This window comes from Cinclus cinclus, chromosome 6, assembly GCF_963662255.1.
Source record: "Cinclus cinclus chromosome 6, bCinCin1.1, whole genome shotgun sequence".
Taxonomy (NCBI): domain Eukaryota; kingdom Metazoa; phylum Chordata; class Aves; order Passeriformes; family Cinclidae; genus Cinclus; species Cinclus cinclus.
Genome location: NC_085051.1, coordinates 6850972 through 6871422, shown reverse-complemented (window position 1 = coordinate 6871422; position 20451 = coordinate 6850972). Strand labels below are relative to the sequence as shown.

Genomic DNA, 20451 nt, shown 5'->3' with positions numbered 1-20451 from the left:
TTTAGGATACTAAAAGAGGTGTGATTGCATGGTGATCTATGATAACAGAGTATCTAGGTTTGTTCATTATACATATTTTATACAGAACCAGCCAATTCGTTTATTTTGTCTCAGCTTTCAAAATAAATTGTGAAAACTTGAATGAGCCCTGCTTTGCTGCCTTTGTTTTCAACTCGTCAAATGTATTTGAGATGAGAATGGGACAATTTAGATTACCTGGCAGGAGTAATGAAGATGGCTGTACTCAGTAAAAGGAAATGTGGTCCATTTAACAATAAGAGTATTTTTGGGTGGAAAAATAATTTAGTAAAGCACTGTTGCTATGCTTAGTTTTTGCTGTAAGACTGAAGTCTTAGGCAAGCATTAGTGCCATATTCAAGGAATAAAATGAGTTTTTAAACCACTGTCATGCTAAAAGTTCATTGATGAAATGAATTTGATTGGCCAAAGTCCCTGGTCTTCCATTTTTCTGAGTTTAAAGTATTTTTTTCTGTCACTGAAAGTAGGATATCAGTTTTTCTTAGACCGCAGAGGAGGATGTGAAGCTGCAGTGTGTCGTGGTGTAGTGAATTTGCCCTTCCAGCTGTTCCACATCTTTGGTGAGAGGCCATATGTGATCACTGCAAGAATGTGTGGGCTGTGGACCCTTGTCCTTAGGCTAATTGGTGATCACTCTGCTTGTCTTGCCCCACCTCACACTTATTCCAGCTTGTGTATTTTCTCTCCAGCGCCTCTTTTCCATCCCTTCCCCTGCCTAAGGCTAGATGAGTTCCATCTGGGTTTTTAAGTGACCAGGGCAGCTGTCCAAAGTGGTGTCTGTTTTGATTTTTTTCCAATTTGTGGTGATTGCTCTCTTTCATGCAACTGTACATCAAGATGATTCTTTCACAGTGGTTTATTTTTGGCTGTGACTTCCAGCTGTCATAGCTCAGTGATTTTGTTAACTACCATAGGTGAAATGTTAGAATAGGTGGTGTTGGAAGGTGTGACATTTCAGCAGCTGCAAGAATATTGATTTTTATTTTCTATTCCTGTCTCCAGCAGATTCAGTTCAGGGATTTCTGTAGCCATAATGTGTTCTCCCCTAACTTCTGAGTTGTAGAGTTGACTCCTTTTGAAACATAGCTGCAAAAGAGTTGCAGATGGAACAAGTAATTCTGTCCACAACTTCTCTTCCCTCTGCACAAGCTGCTGTAAAAGGTCATTCTGCCATTTTTTAGTCTGTTTCCAGGTTGCAAATGGCTCTATCCAGACAGGTAGCAGTCAATTCTTCAGTCAGTGCTTCCCAGACCACCACAGCAGCAGCTCCCTTACACTGTACTGCTAAGGATGAGCAGCTGGTTTAATTCATGCTAACTTCAGGATCATTGCTCTGTATCTCTCATCAGAATGTATAGAAATGTATACAAGGAAGGCAGGCAGACCAGAGGTATTTGCTTTGCTGCTCTTCGTCAGATGAAATGCAAGGTTTTGTTGTGCCAAAGCAAGAGTGATCAGTAGCTGATAAGCTGGAAAGTGTATCAGGACCAAGGTGCATTATTGCCTTGAAATATTTTGTAAAATGAGGTTATAGTTCTCAAATATGAGATCAATTAGTGAGGGATTTGATGCCTTCTTTGGAAAAATCTTTAATGTAATGAAAGGTGTGAGAGGAGGTTTTACAGTACTCTGTGCTGTGAGAAGAGACAGTGAAATCAGTTTTCCTTTCTAATAAATTCTTGCTATGACTGATAATTCTGACTCAGTGTTCTTGTTAAACTGTATTGTAGGTTGTACTTTCTCTCATGTTTAGGTCTTATATAGGGGAAAGTAAGTTCTGTCTTTACAGTTCTAATTCTGTTCATTCTTAAATGCTGTACATGATATGAATGGCTCTACATAGTATTTAGAAAACTTATTTTGATTTTCAGACTTCAGAACATTTTTGGATTTGTTGCTTAGAGTTTTTTGACACCGCTACTAAAGCTTAGCTATATTAAGTATGAGCCTAACAATAAGATCATGGATGATCTGACTAATGCAATAAAATACACCCTCAGAATCTCACAGAGATGTCTTTTAGCCCCAGCAATTATGTGAAAACATCGTGCCTGGAACTCAGCTTAAAAATCTACTGTAACACATTTATTAGGTTTTTAGCTGTTGAGAAGTTTCCAACAGTTAGAAGAAATACACTGTTATGGTGGCAAGGCCTGGAAAAGGCTACTTGGTAAAATCACTGTGAAGCTTAAAACTGCTGGCAGCTCAACTCTACTTAGTCGTAAATTCAGTATTCTTTTCTTAGTTGCTTCACATTTTTTAACTTTCTGGTCTTCCTGTAGTAGCTGATATGTGATATACAGAAACCCAGGCATTTTCATGGATCTTATTTTGCTGAGCATACTTTTTCCAGGTGTAGTGGAGAGATTCACTCTTTCATGAAAAATTTAGGGACTCTATCTTAACTGGATTTTTTTTTTTTGCTCTATTTTAATTATAAATAGTGCTAGACAGAAAATATTTCCAGGTGTTACAACTGTGCTGATGAGCATTTTAAAATTTAGTCATCTTGAGCCGTAGCTGTTTGGGGGCACTGTAGCCATGTCTAACAGAGTATTCCTAAATAAAGTTACTGAATAGACTTCTAATTAAATTTTAGTTAAAAACTGCAGCTAGAATGTGTTTTCTCAGTGCCAGTTCTAAGTTCAATTATTAGTGGTTCAGTGATTAAAATTGCTCAGGCTATAATTTCCTTTTTCTCCTCTTCATGTAACATTTTAGGTGTTCCTCACTTAATTGTTTGCTGTTGTTTCTCTTGTGCAGCTGGAATCAGTGGGCTTCACTGTCTGCCTGGAAAAGGTGGTAGAGTGGGGAGTTAGAACTGCAGTTTGATATCTCTGCATGTAACAGTAATGCCTTCTGTTGGAATGTAGTATCTCACTGATGTAGAAAGAAGAGTAGAAAAATCACAGCAAAATTAAGATTAGAAATAAGATTGTTTTGCTTTCATTTGTTCCTTTCAGGTGGTTTTGGATGTTGGTTGTGGAACTGGAATACTCTCCATGTTTGCTGCCAAAGCAGGTGCCAAGAAAGTGATTGGAGTTGACCAATCTGAAATCATCTATCAGGCCATGGAGATCATTAGGTAGGAGAAATTGTGGCTGTGAAGTCGTGGTTGTTGGTTTTCTGTTTCTTTATAGGAATTTTAAATAATTTCTATGGTTTGTCTGTTTTACCGTAAATAAAAGCCCTACCCTGTCAACTGCTCTCCTCTTAATTCAGCATTGTTGAGGGTGCATCCTGTCTAGTTAGGTCATTCAGTGGTAACAGGACTAGCATTGAACCCTAAGGGGCACCTCTGGTACCTGGCTACCAGTTAGGATTTGTGCTCCTCCTCTCAACTCTTGAACTTTGTGGTCTAGACCCATCTCCTTGTTCATTTATTCACTCCACATGTCACTAATTTGCATGTGGAGGATATTTAGGGAGGGTGGGCACATATAAAAATCAAGCAATGACATCTGAAGACTTTAAAAGGATTTCCTAGGATGATGTGGGAGAAGTGTTATGTGTCAGTGTGCACTGTTGATAGCTGAAGCCTGGGGTTTTTTTCATTTAGATTGATTTTGTAAGACCAACTGTGAAAGTAAAATCCAGATAGATACTGAAAAGTTTGGGAGTGACAGGTTTTTTTGTGCAAGCTCAAGTGGCACAGAAGTAGTGTTGTCTGTACAGAATTTTTTAGGTACCACTCACGCATGGGTGGTGCAACACTGCATACTTGCATGCTATAAAATCACTCAATATCTACTTGGGAAAAGCACCGTGTTAAACCTTAAGTACATGTTTGACTCAAAAGCTATTTTGACACAAGAACTCATTCCTTAAAGAGAATTCTTCCCTTGAGTCCCTGACATCTTCAGAATGGTTGAAAATGTGAAATAGTGTTTTATATCTAATGTACTAGGTTACAAATTTAGGGCTGTTATAACTTTCAACAAGTGCACAAAATCCTTTGATTGTTTATACCTAGGAGGGAGTAGAAGTTACAGTCAATATGTATTCTCTTCAGGGACGAAGAGGGAAGACCTCTAAGAAAGAAATTCATCAGAACTCTTAAGAGTGATGAATTGCCACTTGAACTACACAGCAAGTCATCATTAAGGCTACACATTTATAGGTACTTTCTACTATAAAAAGTTCAATTCACATTAAAGTCTCCAATTCACATCAAAACAATTTATATTTGTCTGGTTAAAGCTACTTTCCCTGAAGGAATAAAGCTGACAAAGTTGCAGCAGTGTAACAAATATTTATTGGAACACTAAACAACTCTGTAGCTTAAAAAAATGACTGTTAGGGCACACGCTTCCACCTGTGATTCAAGTGTGTGCTCAAAGCTTTTATCCTTCCCAGAATTCAGGTTAATTTCTAGCATGTTAATTACTGGAAATAGTGCAGCTCATGTGTCTAAGGGAACCAGAATAAGTAGCCTGAGTAGCCTTAAAAATAAACTTTCTTCAAACTAAATGATTGCCTTTTCTTTTTCTTGTTGTGAATAGTCCCTGTAAAATTTCTAGCACAGTGTATGACTTGATTTTGGTATTCATTGGTGTTAAGCTAGAATAGAAAGTTGAAGTAGACTTCCTAAATCTCAGTTTTTCCTGCAGTGTAGAAACTACATTGGCTGATTTGGATTTTTTTAAACATTATAATTGAAAACCAGTATGTAGTGAATTAATCCTTTTCCTCTCTGTTCTTTTAAGTCGTGTCTTTAGATATGGTCATTTAGAAAGTTACCTTTAGATCTCTTTTAGTCTTTCTTAAGTTATTGTTGTGGGTGGTAGGTATTTAACATTCCTCACTTTGAACTTCTGGTTTTACTTCTGTTTAGAGCATTAAATATGATATTAGTAATGAACTGCTATCTTCTAACAGAAGACTTGTCTTGTGTGGAGGATTTAATTGATCTTTGCAAAAGCCCACGTGTTCAAGGAGCCCTTTGACCCTTTCCTTTTCCTTCCTTCATAGTCTGTTCTTCCATTGTCTTTTAGATTGAATTTTTAATGTCATTACTGCTCTGCGTTGAAAGCCAGACAGAATGTAAGAGTAAGATGTCAGGAGAGGGAGGGAAGGGGCAGAGATAAGAACTGTGGTGGGAAGATAAATTTCTGTGGTGAGAATACTTTTCTGCCCTCTGTAAGAATAACCATGGTAATAAAGATGCGTGCAAGAAAGACCAATATGGTTTGCCAAGAAGAAAAACAGTGCATTTCAAGCATTTACACCCTTAATAATTTCACTATTGTGCAGTTCCTGTTCCAAAACCTGTAGTCCTGTCCCAGTCCCTCCCTCCTTACGCAGGATGGTTGTACCATGACGTGCATGTGAGGTAATCCCTGATTACTGCAGGTACTGAACATTGCAGATGCTTTTGCCGAAATCACAGTGGGGAAGGGTGCCTTTACTGTGGAATAACTGTAGTACTGATTTAGAGGGAAGCTTTGTTCTCAGTGACTTTGCAGCTGGTTTGGTTAAATAAAAAAACGAGTCGTGCAAAACAGCTTTGTGAAGAAGTTAATTTCCATTGCTGTCCTGGTGTGGTGAGTAGGCTCTGATTGCTGTGGAGGTCAGAGGAGGAGAAATGGAAACAAACAGCTTTTAAATAAAGAGGACCAGCAGTTTTAAATTGTCTTCTCTGTTTTCCTGGTTTCTGAAGCTTGCACATTTGCGTGCGTGGCACGTTGGAGGTATAGAGATCTACTGCTTGCCATCTTCTCCTGGCACTAAATCTGCTGCAATTTTTAGCTACTTGGAAATGTTCCCTCTGAAATATAACTGAGGAACAGTACATTCTAGTGCTTCTTGATTAGTTAAACCAAAAGTTTGTGAGGGGAGGAATGTGAAATAGAGATCTGAGGATATCTCTCTTCACAGCATAAATTTGAAATAGAAACTGATTTGTTTATGTTTTGACTTGCAGATTAAATAAACTTGAAAAGGTTATTACATTAGTCAAAGGAAGAATCGAGGAAGTTCATCTGCCTTTGGAAAAAGTGGATGTAATTATATCTGAGTGGATGGTAAGGTGCATGGCTATTATTTTCGAGTTATTTTCAGGAAAAAGGTGTATTTTATTTAATTTGCAAAGTTATTCTAATAAGTGATGCTAGGTTTTTTTAACCAAAGCATCTGTCATGGTTCCAGCAGTGTCTTTGACAATGTCATACTTGGGATGGCAGTTCTGATTATGTGGTACTTGGACACAATTCCTGCTCCCTCTTGTTCAAGCTCTTTCAAGTCAAGCTTCTCTAAGTGCAGTTGAGCTGCTTTGGGTGCAGCAAGTTTCTGTTACGTAGTTGGTTTGGAAATCTATAAAGCACTCAGTCGTACTGTTGTGGCTGCTTAGGTGAAAGTAATGGAGAAGTATTGTATTAGTCATCTAGCCAGCTCACTCTGGTGGCTCAAATACCTTCAGTCTGCAGACTCAGCTGAGGACTCTCCTGACTGTGCAGGAAAGGTGATGAGAAGGGGAGGCGCCGCTTCTGGAAATCTGCAAATACTGGAGAAAACAATGTTGCTTTTTATTGCTGGGTTTTAGCATAACAGTTACTGATTTAAAAGTACAAAATAAGTGTGATGGGCAGCAGTGTCTAAATGAGCCATCTCCTGGAATCTGTTGGATTTCTGCTGTTGGCCTGTTACCCTTTTCATGTGGTGGCTGATAACTGTTGCACACCTGTCCTTGCTACCTGCCATTAAACCTAATAAAGAAATCTGTGTTACAAAACCCAGTGCCAGCCTGAGTTTCATAGTGACTTAGGAATGCCTGTAACCTATCAAAAATGTCATAGGAAACATCTCTTTGAACTGGTTTTTTTGGTTTTTTTTTTTGTGAACTTCTGCTATTCAGAATCCTCATATCACAGGCCTTCAAAAAGCACTTCAAAACACAGGTTTTCTTCGTGCTTCTTCTAGGTGTTTGGACTTAAAAATTCCTTTCTGCCTGAAATTTAAGATTAGTAATAAAATGTATATTCAATGTTAGTTGTTTCTTTGAGGGGGTTGTTTTGTTTTTTAACAAACTGTGGCTGTTCTGCCATAAACAACAGCCTTTGGTGGGAGGTCACACACTCACTGTGGACCTGTATGTATCTGCCTGTTTTTCAGGGAAGGATGAAAATAAATGGGTTTCCTTTTTTTTCCAATATGTATTTGTTTAATATTACATGTGTCAGTGAACTAGAAATCTGCAGGTTTTCCTCCACTGCTGTAATGTACATTATTTGAAGCATGAGCTTAATTTAGTGTTGAGGTCACTAGTTTCAAGGATACTTTAAGCCATTGGCTCAAACCAGTGACTTAAAAATAGCACATTATGGTTGGTGATTTCTGACAGTATGGTGGCTTCACTGGAAACGTAATTATATTTTTTTCAGGGAAACTTCTGATCAGCTGTCTAATACGTGCACCAAGATTAATGTTCCCAAAATCACATTTCTCCTTCTAGTGCCCGAGATTTGGTTTTAAAAGGAACCTGGTCAGGGAGCTGAAGTCAGTTTGTAAATCAGTGCCTCTAAGATGAACTAAAGGATTTCAAAACTCAGCTCTTGTAAGAAATGAAATATTGAATATTGGGTATTTTTCTTTTGCATGCTAGTTTACTTTTTTTTATGTCATAATTGCATAGCCATTTGCACTTCACTTAATTAGATATTCTAAATATTTAGGTATGTTAGGATTTTTATAGGTTGCTGCATGACAGAGATAAAGAGGACAATGCTATGGAGTAAGATTGATAGCTGGACAGTGTACACACTGTTCCAGCACTGTCCAGAAAGGAACATTATGTTGCCTAATGCAGATGAAGATTCCTCTTTGTCTGGCTTTCTTGTGTGAATTTGCTTTTTCATTTGCCGCCCTACATGATTCAGTGTGAAATCTGCTCTTAATATGTGAATGTAAGTGCTTGGAGATGTTGGAAATGTTGAAGCATGAAAGAAAAAAAGAATTCAATATATGTCAGGTTTTGCCTCTTTATGCAGAGACTTTCTAAGGACTGGCAGGAAAATTCACGTATTTTTCTTTATAACAAAAATGTGAAAAGTTGTAATTCTGTTTAGAAAACAAGCTGCTTTTAGATTAGTAAATGTCAAAGCCATTTGTGGAGCCATAGCTATGTTTTGCTTGGTACAGAACACTGCTTAAGACCAGTACACAATAAGCTTTTTTTTTTTTTTTTCTTAGAGCTGTCTGGAACATCAGAAAGTTAAAAACAAATATGAGGCAAGAGAGAGGAAAAATACTGCATTCTCCCAGGATTGTTTCTAGATTAGGCTTTCTGAAAAAGCTGTCACATAGAGCAGTGTCTGACAAAAAGGTACAGCATTGCATTATGAGTATCTCAGTGTGATGGTTCCTGATGATCAATTGCTTAATTGCAGAAGTGACCTATGGCTGCCACAAACTGCTTGCTCTTCTTCCATCTCTTTGTTTTGTAAATTTGTTCCCTTAAATTATGGATAAATGGGAGAAGCATCTTAAATACTACACACTGGGCAGGCGTGTGTGAGTGCATGTGTTTTTATGTTGAAATTTGTATTTCAAATGCATATTTGCCATCTTCCAATATAATGCTTTCCCAATTTAAATTCCTCTGGATATTTTTTTTCATGTTTCAAGTTTGGAGACTGAATGAAGAGCAACCATGTCTACAGTATTTTTATTTAAGCCTGTGAAAGAAATTAGCAGTGAACTTGTTTGTAACTAAATGCAGTTTGTGACATCTGAAGTTTGTGTGTTTGACAATGTCGGTGTCATACCAGGGCATCTCAATGATTGTGTTCAATTCAGCCCAGTGTGTAAGACACAGGAAGGCAGTAGGAGGTGTGAAGAGCTGTGAGCTGTTCTCTTGGTGTCTGAAAGGCAGGTTGCTGAAGATTGAGGGCTTCTTGGACTTTATAGGCCCAGATAAAGCTCTTCAGACTTTCACTCCAAAGACAGCTGGACATTGTTTTTAGCAAAACTTCTGTGAAGTCTGCAACCTGACACAAGGGACTTCTTGTGTGCTGTGAGCCAGGAGCACAAGGGCCACTTTACCCAGTGAACCACATTGCCTTGAGAGAGTGTACAGGAATGGCCAAGTTAAAGTCTGTGCTAATAAGCAAACAGATTCTCCAAGGAGAAAGTCTGTCAGTTCTTAGAGAAACGATTTTGAATGTAAGAATGGGTGAATTTTATATAAAATGCCACTTCTGGCCTTGTTTTTATGGAGGCTTCCCTGTCCAGGACTGTTTGATGGTTCGTATCAGGGCTGCAAGCTTCTGATGCATCATCCTGCTTGCCTGCCTAGAGCTCTGATGCATGAGACTTTAAAAACCTTAATTTGTGTAACTAAAAATTTGTATACTGCTGCCAAGCTCTGATATTTTGTTACTTGTGTGCTTGTGTCATCACTCACCTACAGATAAATCCCTTACTTCTTATTCAGAGTGTACACTTGCATGCATTCCTGGCCAGGAAAATATGACGTACAAAAGTGGCTGAATTATTTAAGTAGGGTAATTGTAAACTTCATAGCCTGCTACTGAAAAGATGAGTGCAGACAGAAACAAAATGTATGTAATGCTTTTCTGGAATGTTCTTGCGCAGCTGCATCTGTGTGCAGATTTTTCATGTCCTCAGTATTGCTTTTGCTTCCTTTCTCTAGCTAAAACTATAAAGCTAAAGGTTTCTTCACTTTGGAATATCTGCATTTCTTGTTTGTAAAGGGCCTTTGCTGTGAGAGACAATTGCCTGAGATGGTTGTCTCAAATGCAATGTTAGTGTACATGCACTTATAAACTGGGTTTTTTATGCAGTGCTTTATGGTACTGAATATGCAGTAGAGTTACACAAGATAAAACTGGGGAAGAGATGCATTGTCAGATTAAAATACACTGAGGTTACAACCCAGTACTTGTCTTTTAATTGTGTCTTTGGTCAGATAGCTAGTATTTTCTTTTTTCCTTTTTCTTTTCTATTTCTTTCTCTTTTTTAAAAGATAATTTTGAAATTACATGAGGCTGGGCTGTGAACAGAGGCATTCAGGATCTAGGGAAAAGAAAAGGAAGTGTGCATGTCTAAAACACTGGAAACCTTCTCTCTCCTTCCTTTCCCTTGTTTTTGTGAGAGATACAGTTACTTCCTTGCAGGATTGTTTATTTGTCAACACCCGTAATTGGGAGCACATTTCTGCTCTTCACATCTTCCCGTTTGGTGTTCTCACTTTTATTTGTTTAAGGAAACAACAGGGTGTGCATAATGACAAAGTCAAGCTGTGATGCTGAAATTTGTGAGCTTGCTCTGTCAGTAATGAATTACTTCCCCTTTTTTTTTTCCTCTTTTTAAAAAATTGAATCATACATGAGAGATCAGCATGGAGGAAGACTTAGCATGTGGGAGATGGTGCTGCAGCAGAGCATGCTGAAGTGTTTATGTGTAGCTGCTGCTTGTCATTTGTGTGCACTGCAGGTTTGCAGGGAATTTTGTCAAATAAAATGTAATTTTTCATGACAGAGTGGGCCACATCAGTTCATGTTTGTTAATGCCAGATTAAATTTTGTGTCAGGGTCAGAATGCATTGTGCAGTCTGTGTTGCATACCTTCTGTAACTTGCTTCACTTTACAGGCCGGTGGAAATCTTGCAGTTAGAAACCTCTGTTGGAGAAAATGCTGTGCTTTTTTATACCACTGGGAATTAAAAAAAAATATATAAAATCGACTCTCTGGGCCAGTAATTTTGTAGCTGTTTTTGTCTCATTAAATATTCAGTAGTGGGCCTTACTGAATCTGGAGAACCAGACCAGGTTCAGTAATGTTATAGAAAATAATGAAATGCATCTTTGATAGCAAGTAGAGGGGAAACACAGTGCTTATTCAAGTAGTTAAGCAATTCTTCCAAATTCTATCTTGGCACATTTTTTCCTGCTGTACCAAAAATTCTGCTAATTCTTGCTGTTCTAAACACGCTAAATCCACTTTTTGATGCTGTTAAAGACCTTAAACTCTTTTTCTCCACAAAGATTATCATGTAAGTACTGAAACACTAAGGCTGAAAGAACTTGAATACTTGTATTTTGATCAGTTGGTAAAATATTTTTATGTAGCTTTGAATTAAAATGAATACGAGAAGACTGTAGTATATTTGATTAATAGGGAAAAAATAACAATGGAGGATATTAAGGCATCAAAGATTTATGAGCCTTTTATAATTCTGTTAGGAGCACAGAATACAGATACAAAGGATATATAAGAAATGTAGCAATATTCAAGTTCCTATGGATTCAGGGGGCTCAGTGGGTGTCTCCTTGGGCAGACATGGGGATAGGGCAGGTGTGTGCTTGCACAGAGTTACTCACAATGCTGTGTATTTCTGTTCCTGTCCACATCTGTTTCTCTGGGGCTTTGTTGTTAGCTGGAGAACATTTTGTTTCAGCTTTGCAAATATAAAAAATAGGGAACTTCATGTTCCTTTCGAGGAGGAAATTTCCAGCTTTTTAGTAGCAAACAAGTAATGGGATAGCATAAAATTTAAGGTGTTCTGTGCATTCAGGTTGTCTTTAACAGAGAATATCACCTTTTATGTGTCTTAGTTTAGCCACTATCAAGATTGTACTAATAATATGCAGCTCACAGATTTGTATAATAGACTCTTTACACTGATTGTTTTTGAGGATGTCACTACATGCTTAAGAAAAAATAAACCCTTGACCATTTTTTTGGGAAAAATGTCAGGTGTAATTCTCTTTCCAGAAGGCTCCCCTACGGGTGGGGCAGCAGGCTGTGAAATTGCATTCCAACTAACACTACAGATGAGCACAGCACACTGAGCAAAATGTTTTGGTGTAAGTAGTAAATTACTTGATTTACCATTGATGGTTTATGTAACTTAACAGGAAGGCTGTGATGAATTGGTGGGGAAAGAGAACTGGGAGTGGTGGGGGGGAGAACCAGCAGTGCCAGAGTGGATTGGTCAGGGAAAGGATGGTGGGAATTTTTCTGCATTTCTCCTGAGGGAATGTCGTGCAGCTGTACTTCTTGCACAGGTTGGCATGCATAGTCAGTGGGCAGAAGGAGGAAGTGAAGAGCTGGTCCGTGAAGATGTCACTTGGTGAATTACTGACTCTTGCTGCTGACTAGTCTTCCAGTATGTCCTAGAGGTTACCTTTAAAATACTGTGAAAACAATTCATTTTCAGTTAAAGGCATCTAAAAATACTTTTTGTGAGGTAAACATATTCTTAAACCATAACAGTATAAAAAAGAAAGCTGTGCTTCCATGCTGTGCTTTTGGCTTGCTGCGGGCATCAGGTTATCCCTGCCTGATGCAACTGGAGCTCCAAGCCTTTTCAGCTTTTTCAGCTGTTCAGCAAAGCTTACTAGCAACCCTGTTGCTTACAAAGCAGTAGTCTTCCTCCTGGGACTTATTCTAAGGATGTACAGAAGTTGGGCAGTAAAGCAGAAGAACAGGCAAGATTGGGAAGAAAAGTTTTCAGTGGAGAAAAAGCAGATTGAGAAAAGGACATGGCCATTATTTTCACACAGCATTCTCTTTGAATACAAATACGTCATACTTCAAGTTTCTGAGCTTTTCATGGGTTTTTTTTTCTTGTTTGGTAGTTTTGTGTGTTGTTTTTTTATGTTTGTTTGTTTTTGTGTTAGTTTTGTTTTGTTTTGAAGGCTGCAGAAAATGGCATTTATTGCTTATGAACTTCGAAGTATTTTTTTAGGATCATTGAGTCCAACCCAGCACTTCAAAGTCCAGCACTAAACCATGTCCCCAGGTGCCACATTGACCTGACTTTTAAATCCCTCCAGGGCTGTCCTGGCCAAACCTGTTCCAGTGCTTGATAACCATTTCAGTGAAGAAATTTTTCCTAACGTGCAATCTTAAATTTCCCTGGTGCAGCTTCCCAGCTTTCTTTTGTTAAATTACTGCTGACTGGGCTTGTAGGACTGCAGGTCCTGAAGTCTGGACTTCAGTCATCCATTTTGTTCTTGCCAATTAAATCAAGCCATGTGGCTGAGCTGTGTTTTAAGCAAAATGAAAATTAGGTTGCTAAATGAAAATACAAAATCTTTGTTGGTGTTTGTCTTAATTGATTTGGTGTTGTGAGGATGTAGATGAAATATGTTACAGTATTGAGTAACAATGCTCAAACTTGCAGGACAGGAAAGGTATAAAATCAGTATATCCATTGGAAAACAAAGGGCTGTATATCTCATAAGTGTGCATTTTGTTTAGAAGTAGTTGAGGAACTGGATGTTTTCTATAAAATGCTAATTTTATTTAATAGTGCTATTTGAGTTTTTTAATATCTCTGGTATTTAAATAGGGAATGTTTTCCCTGTTTCCCTGACTCATTGAGATTTACAATAAATTATTCTAAATACCACCAGCAGTATGATTAATCTGACATAAAATTAATTCCAACTCAAAAAAGCCCTATTCAAATCTAGTTGTAACCATTTTTATGCTGGAAATTTTGCAAGTCTGGGTGCTGCTAAATGATGTAGGGCACCCAGAGAACTGATGTCTTTGGTACATGATTTATTTCCACCTCTCTTAGTGAGCACTGCCCAGAGTGATGCAGGGCACCACCAGGTTGCAAATATGAAGAAACAAAGATGCATTCCATTTGGCCTTTCTCTGACAATAGTTTCAGTGTTGCGTGCAGATCTGAAGGGGGATTTTTTTATATAGGTTATTTGTATTTTCCTTGGAACCTCACAGTTATAAAAAAATCAATACATGTAGCTTTTCACTTGCTTTGAGTTGAATTAGATGTCTTTTGATGTTGGTAATTTTTGGTGTAGATGGCATATTTATTTTTCTTTGTGTGCTACATGCTTGCAGTTGGGGAAGTTGGAAAAATTGGGAAAGGATGCTACTTTATATAATAAATTTTGAAGTGACAGTGCTGTTGTTGACAAACTGTCTTGGTATATGGGCTTATAATGCTCTTAAATTGTGTTGCTAAAGCCTGTCTGCAGAATGACTAAGTATAAGAAATACAGTGATTTCTAAATTCTTTGCTTTTTCTATAAACAGGGTTATTTCCTTCTCTTTGAGTCAATGCTGGATTCTGTCATCTATGCAAGGGACACGTACCTGACAGAGGGAGGCTCAGGTTGGTGCTCAATTCTTTTAATAAATTTAGCTCTGGGGGGAAGCTAAATGAACTCAGAGACTTTGAATAAGCTATGCATGGATGAGAAAGTTGCCAGTCTCAGTGAAAAATGTTTCCATTAGCAGGAGCTTCATGGCATTATGGGCTGTAGAAGAGCATTAGATGGGGGTACCAAGGTCTCAAGTTAATGGTGTTTTTAAGAATAGAGGGGGCTATTTATTCTTAAACACAGACTAAATTTTTCCTCCCCAGTTCTTCCCACACATGTAGGTATTTGTTTTCCTGTCCTGAAATCCAAGTTTCTGCATAGCTATGAACAGAGGAAAATAAGTTTTATCTTGTAAGATGTTATCACATCTTACTGTTTGAGTAAGCTACTGTGGATTAAAGAAAGGGCATTTTCCTAGAGGAGGGAATTTGTGTGGGGAGGACATAGTTTCAAGTACATTAAATAATTAATGGAATTAACACTGTTTCAGTTCAGCATATTTATCTTGGTGGTAATATGCTCTTTATTTTTATGGCTTGAGGATAGGGCTGTGACAAAGCAAAAGCATTTGCTTTGAAGTAGAGTTCCTTTACCCATTTAAGTAACTTAGATAGTGTCATCTTGAGCAGTGTTTAAATGCCTGTTTAAATATTTATTCCCCATGTGATGCAGTTTTGTGCACGAGTTCTGCATGTGCTCAATTCCTTTGTCAGTATTGTATTTCATATTGGCCTTTTCAGTTGTAGCCATCAGTCTGGGTTTTTTTTTCTCCCTTTGTGCTAACCGTGCACACAGTTTCACTACGTTGATCTAATGATTGGATTAATGGCTGTGTCACAGTGCTTGCTGCAGTGCTTCCCTCTGGTTGCAGTGAGCTTTTGTGTACTGCAGAGTATAGCAGGAAAAATGGGGTTTTCACTGTTGTTCACAAAGCTGAATGTATGAGCAAGAGATGTCTTATAATGTTTAGTAGCCATTTGAGCAGTGTAACAGAATAAGAGGTTTTTTGTTTTCTGTAATGTGGAATAGTCCAGCCACATCAGGAACACAGGTGTGTGCTCTGTGTAGATGTATGCTGATAATTTTACACTGCAATACAATGAAATCCAGGGACATTCCCTAAAATCATGGGGAATCATTTTATGTTTAGCTACTACTTCCAGAGCCTTCTGAAAGGGGCCAGAAATTTCCGACCTCTGTTTAAACTGTATTGTTGGTAGGTTTGCTCTTAGTTTGTAACTCCCAGAGATTCCTTTGAGAGATGGGGTGTCCTGGTTCTGCAGTACACTCATCCTTTGGGGTCTGACAGTGGTCTTGGGCCTTCCTCTGATTCTTGACAAAGCACAGAGCGTCGTACAGGCACAGATGGGATTTTCAGTTCTGTCAACGGTTTTATTAAGGTGCTTGCAGTTACTGCTCCTCTGCCAGCTTGTCCAGGCTGTGGCCTGGGTCCATGAGAAGGGTGCTCAGCAGCACAGACTCTTCTGCAGTGCTGCTAAATTGCACATCCAAATTCAGATGAGCCAGAACTAAGAGTTCACTCTGAGGTGAAGCCTTACCAGAGATTTTCCTAAATTTGCTTAATTTTGTCTAAAGCCACTTTGTACTATTGAGCCCAAAATCATTATTGCAGAGAAAGTTTGAAAGCTGAAAAAATCGATAGCAGCAGCTGCAATTTGACCAGATCTTTCAGTGATTGAGCTGGGAATAGAATCCAAATTTCCAGATATGTGTTCAGTCAGTCATATCGTCATTACTTCAGTTCAGCCTTTTGGCATGCTGGAGTGGATTGTGCCAAGCTATGTAGGGTAATGTGTACAGTATAGAATAGCATTATTTGGGAACATAACATTTTTGCAGCCCAGGGCCCATCTGTTTCTTTTTTTAGAGCTGTTGCTCAAGTACAGATTTTTTCACACACTTGAGCCCAGTTCGCGTTGTTGAGGGGTGACAGAATAAAGAAGGTGTCATTCAAAACATAATACGTTCAAAAGATAATGCTCCTTCACATCAAAATGGTGATGGTATTCATGTGGAGGTATTTCTGTGTATCTGGAGGACTGCTGTCTTCCCCATCAGCATCCTGAAGTTTGTGAGGCATTGCTGAGGGCTGAAGGATTTCCCATCATATTCTTCCTACCACGTGAGCTGTTCTGGTGACGGATGGCTCATGGGCACCGAGTCGAGAAGGACACAGATGGTCAAAGCCATGAATCTGGGAGAGCTCTGAGGAGTGTGTGCTTTTGTCCAATCAGCATTTTGCTCATTTCACCTGTGAGAAGGAATAATTACTGAATTATAGGCTTAATGGGGAAAAAAGTGACAAGTCTGTCAGGATTGCACAGGAAAGTGTTACAGAAAGAGCAGAAGATTTCCAGGGAAATCAAGGGTAATGGGGAAATTGCAAATGCAACTTTGTGCAGATGCTTTTAAATATGTACAAAACTCCACAGTGTTAATATTATTTAGGTTGATATTCAGATAGCATTGCTTATATTTTCAGTCAAATCTCAGTACAGTGTGTAGGACATGGGTGGGTCTGTAAATTAATGAATCACTGTAGTCTTCTGCCTGAGCCCTGTTGGTGGAACACAGATTTCTTTTTGTGAAATGTAAACAGACATTGCCCACTTTTGCAGCTATTAACAGTAAAAATGCAGATTAAATTGGAACATTTTGAGTTTACATTTTTCTCTTGTTCTTAAGCACATTGTATAATCGATTGTGAGTTCCGCTGCTGATTTAAGGATTTGCTGTGCAAAATATTTAATAAAAACTGATTATGATCCAGTTCAGATATTTTATGCTTGATAGAGGTAATTAAATTTCTCTTTGGTTTACAGAATGTCCCAGAAATTTGGACTAGTCAGAAGAAGGAAGTTTATTGAATAGTTGTTCATGTTTTGCTGTGGGTTTAGTTTTCATTCCAGTGGCACTACAACGCTCCTGTGTGTTCTGTAACTGAGGACTGCCAGTCTTCTCTCTTCTCACCATACCTATGAAACCTACTCCCCTAAAAAATAATCCCTCAAAAGCTCTTGTCCCTTGCTTTTGTTGTCTGTATCACACTGTCTTAATTTTTTGGAGCATCTGTAGTTGCTGTTGAAGGTGTGAATGCTCTGAGGTAAAGCCAAGTGTTGTACATACACAATGTTAAACAGCAGTGGGAAAGCTTGGAGAAGCAGACTTCACTCAGTGATGGCTCCAGCAACTACATGCAGATACTCCCACCACCAGATGCTGATGTTTTGTGCTTGTGTGACAGCTGTCAGGTGGGCTGGAACCAAGTGATTTGTTTAGGACAGGACAGTTAACTGTCTTGGTGTTTGGATTCTCATCCAACTGTCTTTGTACTGCTGAGTTAATTGTAGGCTGTTCCTGGAGACACCTTCTGCTCTGATTTCCTCAGCTGCAAAGTAGGGGTGATGACAGTTTACCAGTGGGACTCCAATGTAAGCTTGCTGATATTTATTTATTCTGCTTTAAACAGTCAGCAAGTGAGAAAAATGTCAGTGTGCTTACTTCAATGTCTTTATAGAACAAAAAACTTCCTTAGTGAAGGTTATTCTTTACAATCACTATATATAAGAATATTTCCTTTGGCCTAAAACTGTCCTCAATATATGAAAGGTCTAATTTCAATTTGCTGCCTCTATCTTCAGTATTTTGCAAGTAGAAAATACTGCTTTTCTGACCTACCATGCTATACCAATGATTTCTTCATATTGATAAATGATAATTTCAAGCAGATCTGAAGACAAAATTAATTTTAAAATTCACCAGATTTTGGGGAGGAAGAGAGAAAGTTGTTGTATCAACACTGCCCCTCTTGTGTATTAATATAAAATCAAATATAATTAAGTAGGGTGTTTTAGTTGACATTTTGGTCTGAAATCGGGTCAACAATTCAATCTATATAGCTTTAGAGGCTTTAAAACTCTGAAGAACAGAATACAGGCATTTCTTTTTGAAAAGAAACTTGGCTAAATATAAATTATAAGCTTTTATTCTGTTTGTTGAGGTTGTAGACAGCCATGTACATAGCAGCTGTTCTTTGTGGGTTTTCCAGTCAGTTAAGATTGCCAAGAGATTGATTTGTTGGCAGCTGTTAAAAAGGCAAATGTCAGCCTTGCACTACTATTTGTAAAAGCTGTAAATAGTTACTTGTTCTGAAGATGTTCTTGGGAGAAGGAAAAGCACAAATGTGAAAATAGTGTGAAATGATAGCTTTATTCTGAAAGTGGGAGGGAGGGTATCCATGAGTTTCTCTTCTGTCTGTGGGGCCACTTCCTGCTCTTCAGATGCAGACAGAAAAGTGGTGATTTCCAGTACCCAGAAATATTTTTTTAGGTTATAAGGTAAGAATCAGCCAGAGCTGATAGCAAACAAGAATAAAACTCTTGAGTAAGAATATATGCTCTTTTCTGGAAATAAGGTCTTTTCACAGATGTTTCTTGCTATTGAAAAGTCCTCGCCTGAATTTCTGTTTGGGTGTCTGTCTGCAGTTATGAAATACATTTTAGGTTAGTCTTTGTATAGAACCCAGAATAGACTGTTCCAAATTATTTTCTTCAGACATCAAGTTTCTAATCATTTCCTAGTAGTGGGATTCAACTAAAAAGATATTTTGTTATGAATAGGATGTGCCAGAGTAGTGTGTGAAACTTAAATTTTTGTGTCTAGTCTCTTCTGTGGGAAGAATGGGACTCTAGAAAGTAGAGCAGCAGCAGAAGCGTCTTGTCCAAGAGCTAAAAAAAGTTCTTTTTTAAATTCTTTTGATATGTTGATCACTTTTTAGACAAAAGAGTAAAAAAGTCCTCTGTGTGTATAAAATAAAATGTCACTATTCCGTTTCTGTTACAGTTTATCCTGACTTTTGCACCATCAGTCTGGTAGCTGTTGGGGATATGAACAAACACATGGACAAGCTGCTTTTCTGGGAAGATGTGTATGGCTTTGACATGTCTTGTATGAAGAAAGCTGTCATTCCAGAGGCTCTTGTGGAGGTGCTGGATCCAAACACACAGATATCTACAGCCTGTGTCATTAAGGTACCATACTATGTATATAAGTGACTATCAGTCCTTAGGAGCCAGATGAGAAGTTTCCTTAATTTATGGAAGAGGGGCAAAAATTCACATGGCACACACAAACTTTGGCATCTTCAAAATTATAAAAGTGCAGTAAGGTTCTTGCTGTTACGACTGGAAGGGTTGTATTAATTGCTTTTCTTACCAACTTTGAGCTTTTAGTAAGGTAATTTTCCCATATTTAGACTGTTTTGTTCTATGATTTCTTCTATCCAAAGCCAAATTTACTTTGGTAATGCTCTACTGGTAACAGTGCATGCATGTCCCTTTCTAATCCATGCTGTCATGAGCAGTCACTGTCCAGCTCAGACATAGGGGTTTATCAAATTTTGTCATTGTGCAGCACGTAGCATAGCTGTTGTGCTGAATGGCTTTTATACTCATTTGTTCTCGTTTAGCCATCATGGTTTTTAAAATAACTTAAAATCAATGCATGTGCTTGTTCGCTGGAGTTACAGTACAATGTAGTAAAATTAATGAGTTGGGGAACAGTGGTATTATAGGTAAATTGTTTTAATCAATAGCTATCCTACAGAACAAATGAATTATATTTTGTAGGGAAAGTTTAAAAGTGTTCCCATTCATCATTATGATTATTACAAAAGGTACTTTGGTGTGTTTGCTCATATCAGATGCTGCCTGTTCTATATAGTTCATAATGTAACTTTTCAGGAAGGAAAACATTCCCTAAAGACAAGGCAGCATGAAAAATCATAGCAGGCTTGGGGTTAAAGATCATCCAGTTCCAGCTCTCTGCTGTGGGCAGGGATACCTTTCACTATCCCAGGTTGCTCAGACCTCTCTAATCCAGCCTTGAATAATTCCAGGAGTGGGGAAGCAGCAGCTTCCCTGGGCAGCTTGTGCCAGGGTGTCACCACCCTACAGTCAAGAATTTTTTCCTACTATCAAATCTAAATCTGCTGTCTTTTAATTTGAATCCATTCCCCCTTGCCACTTCATGCTCTTTGAAAAAGTGTCTCTCTTTCTTGTAGGCTGCATTCAGGTACTGGAGGCCACAGTCAGATCACCCCAAAGCCTTCTCTTTTCCAGGCTGACCAGCCCAAATTCTCTCAGCCTTTCCTCACAGGAGAGGTACTGCATTACCTTGGTGGCCTCCTCTGGACTCACTCCAGCAGCTCCATGTCCCTCTTTAGCTGAGGACCCCAGAGCTGGATGCAGAAATCCTGCAGAGAGGAGGGAAGAATAATCCCATGTACCAACAG

The 20451-nt window shown here is 38.4% G+C and overlaps 1 protein-coding gene across 1 annotated transcript in view; it reads left to right on the top strand.

Moving 5' to 3' along the window:
- The window catches only part of PRMT3 (protein arginine methyltransferase 3), a 55658-nt gene that overhangs the window by 12400 nt on the left and 22807 nt on the right, over window positions 1–20451 (top strand). The window contains exons 8-11 of the mRNA XM_062494529.1: window positions 3003–3124; window positions 5963–6062; window positions 14071–14149; window positions 19002–19189. Coding sequence (XP_062350513.1) covers window positions 3003–3124; window positions 5963–6062; window positions 14071–14149; window positions 19002–19189 — 489 coding nt within the window. The remainder of the gene's footprint in view (window positions 1–3002; window positions 3125–5962; window positions 6063–14070; window positions 14150–19001; window positions 19190–20451) is intronic.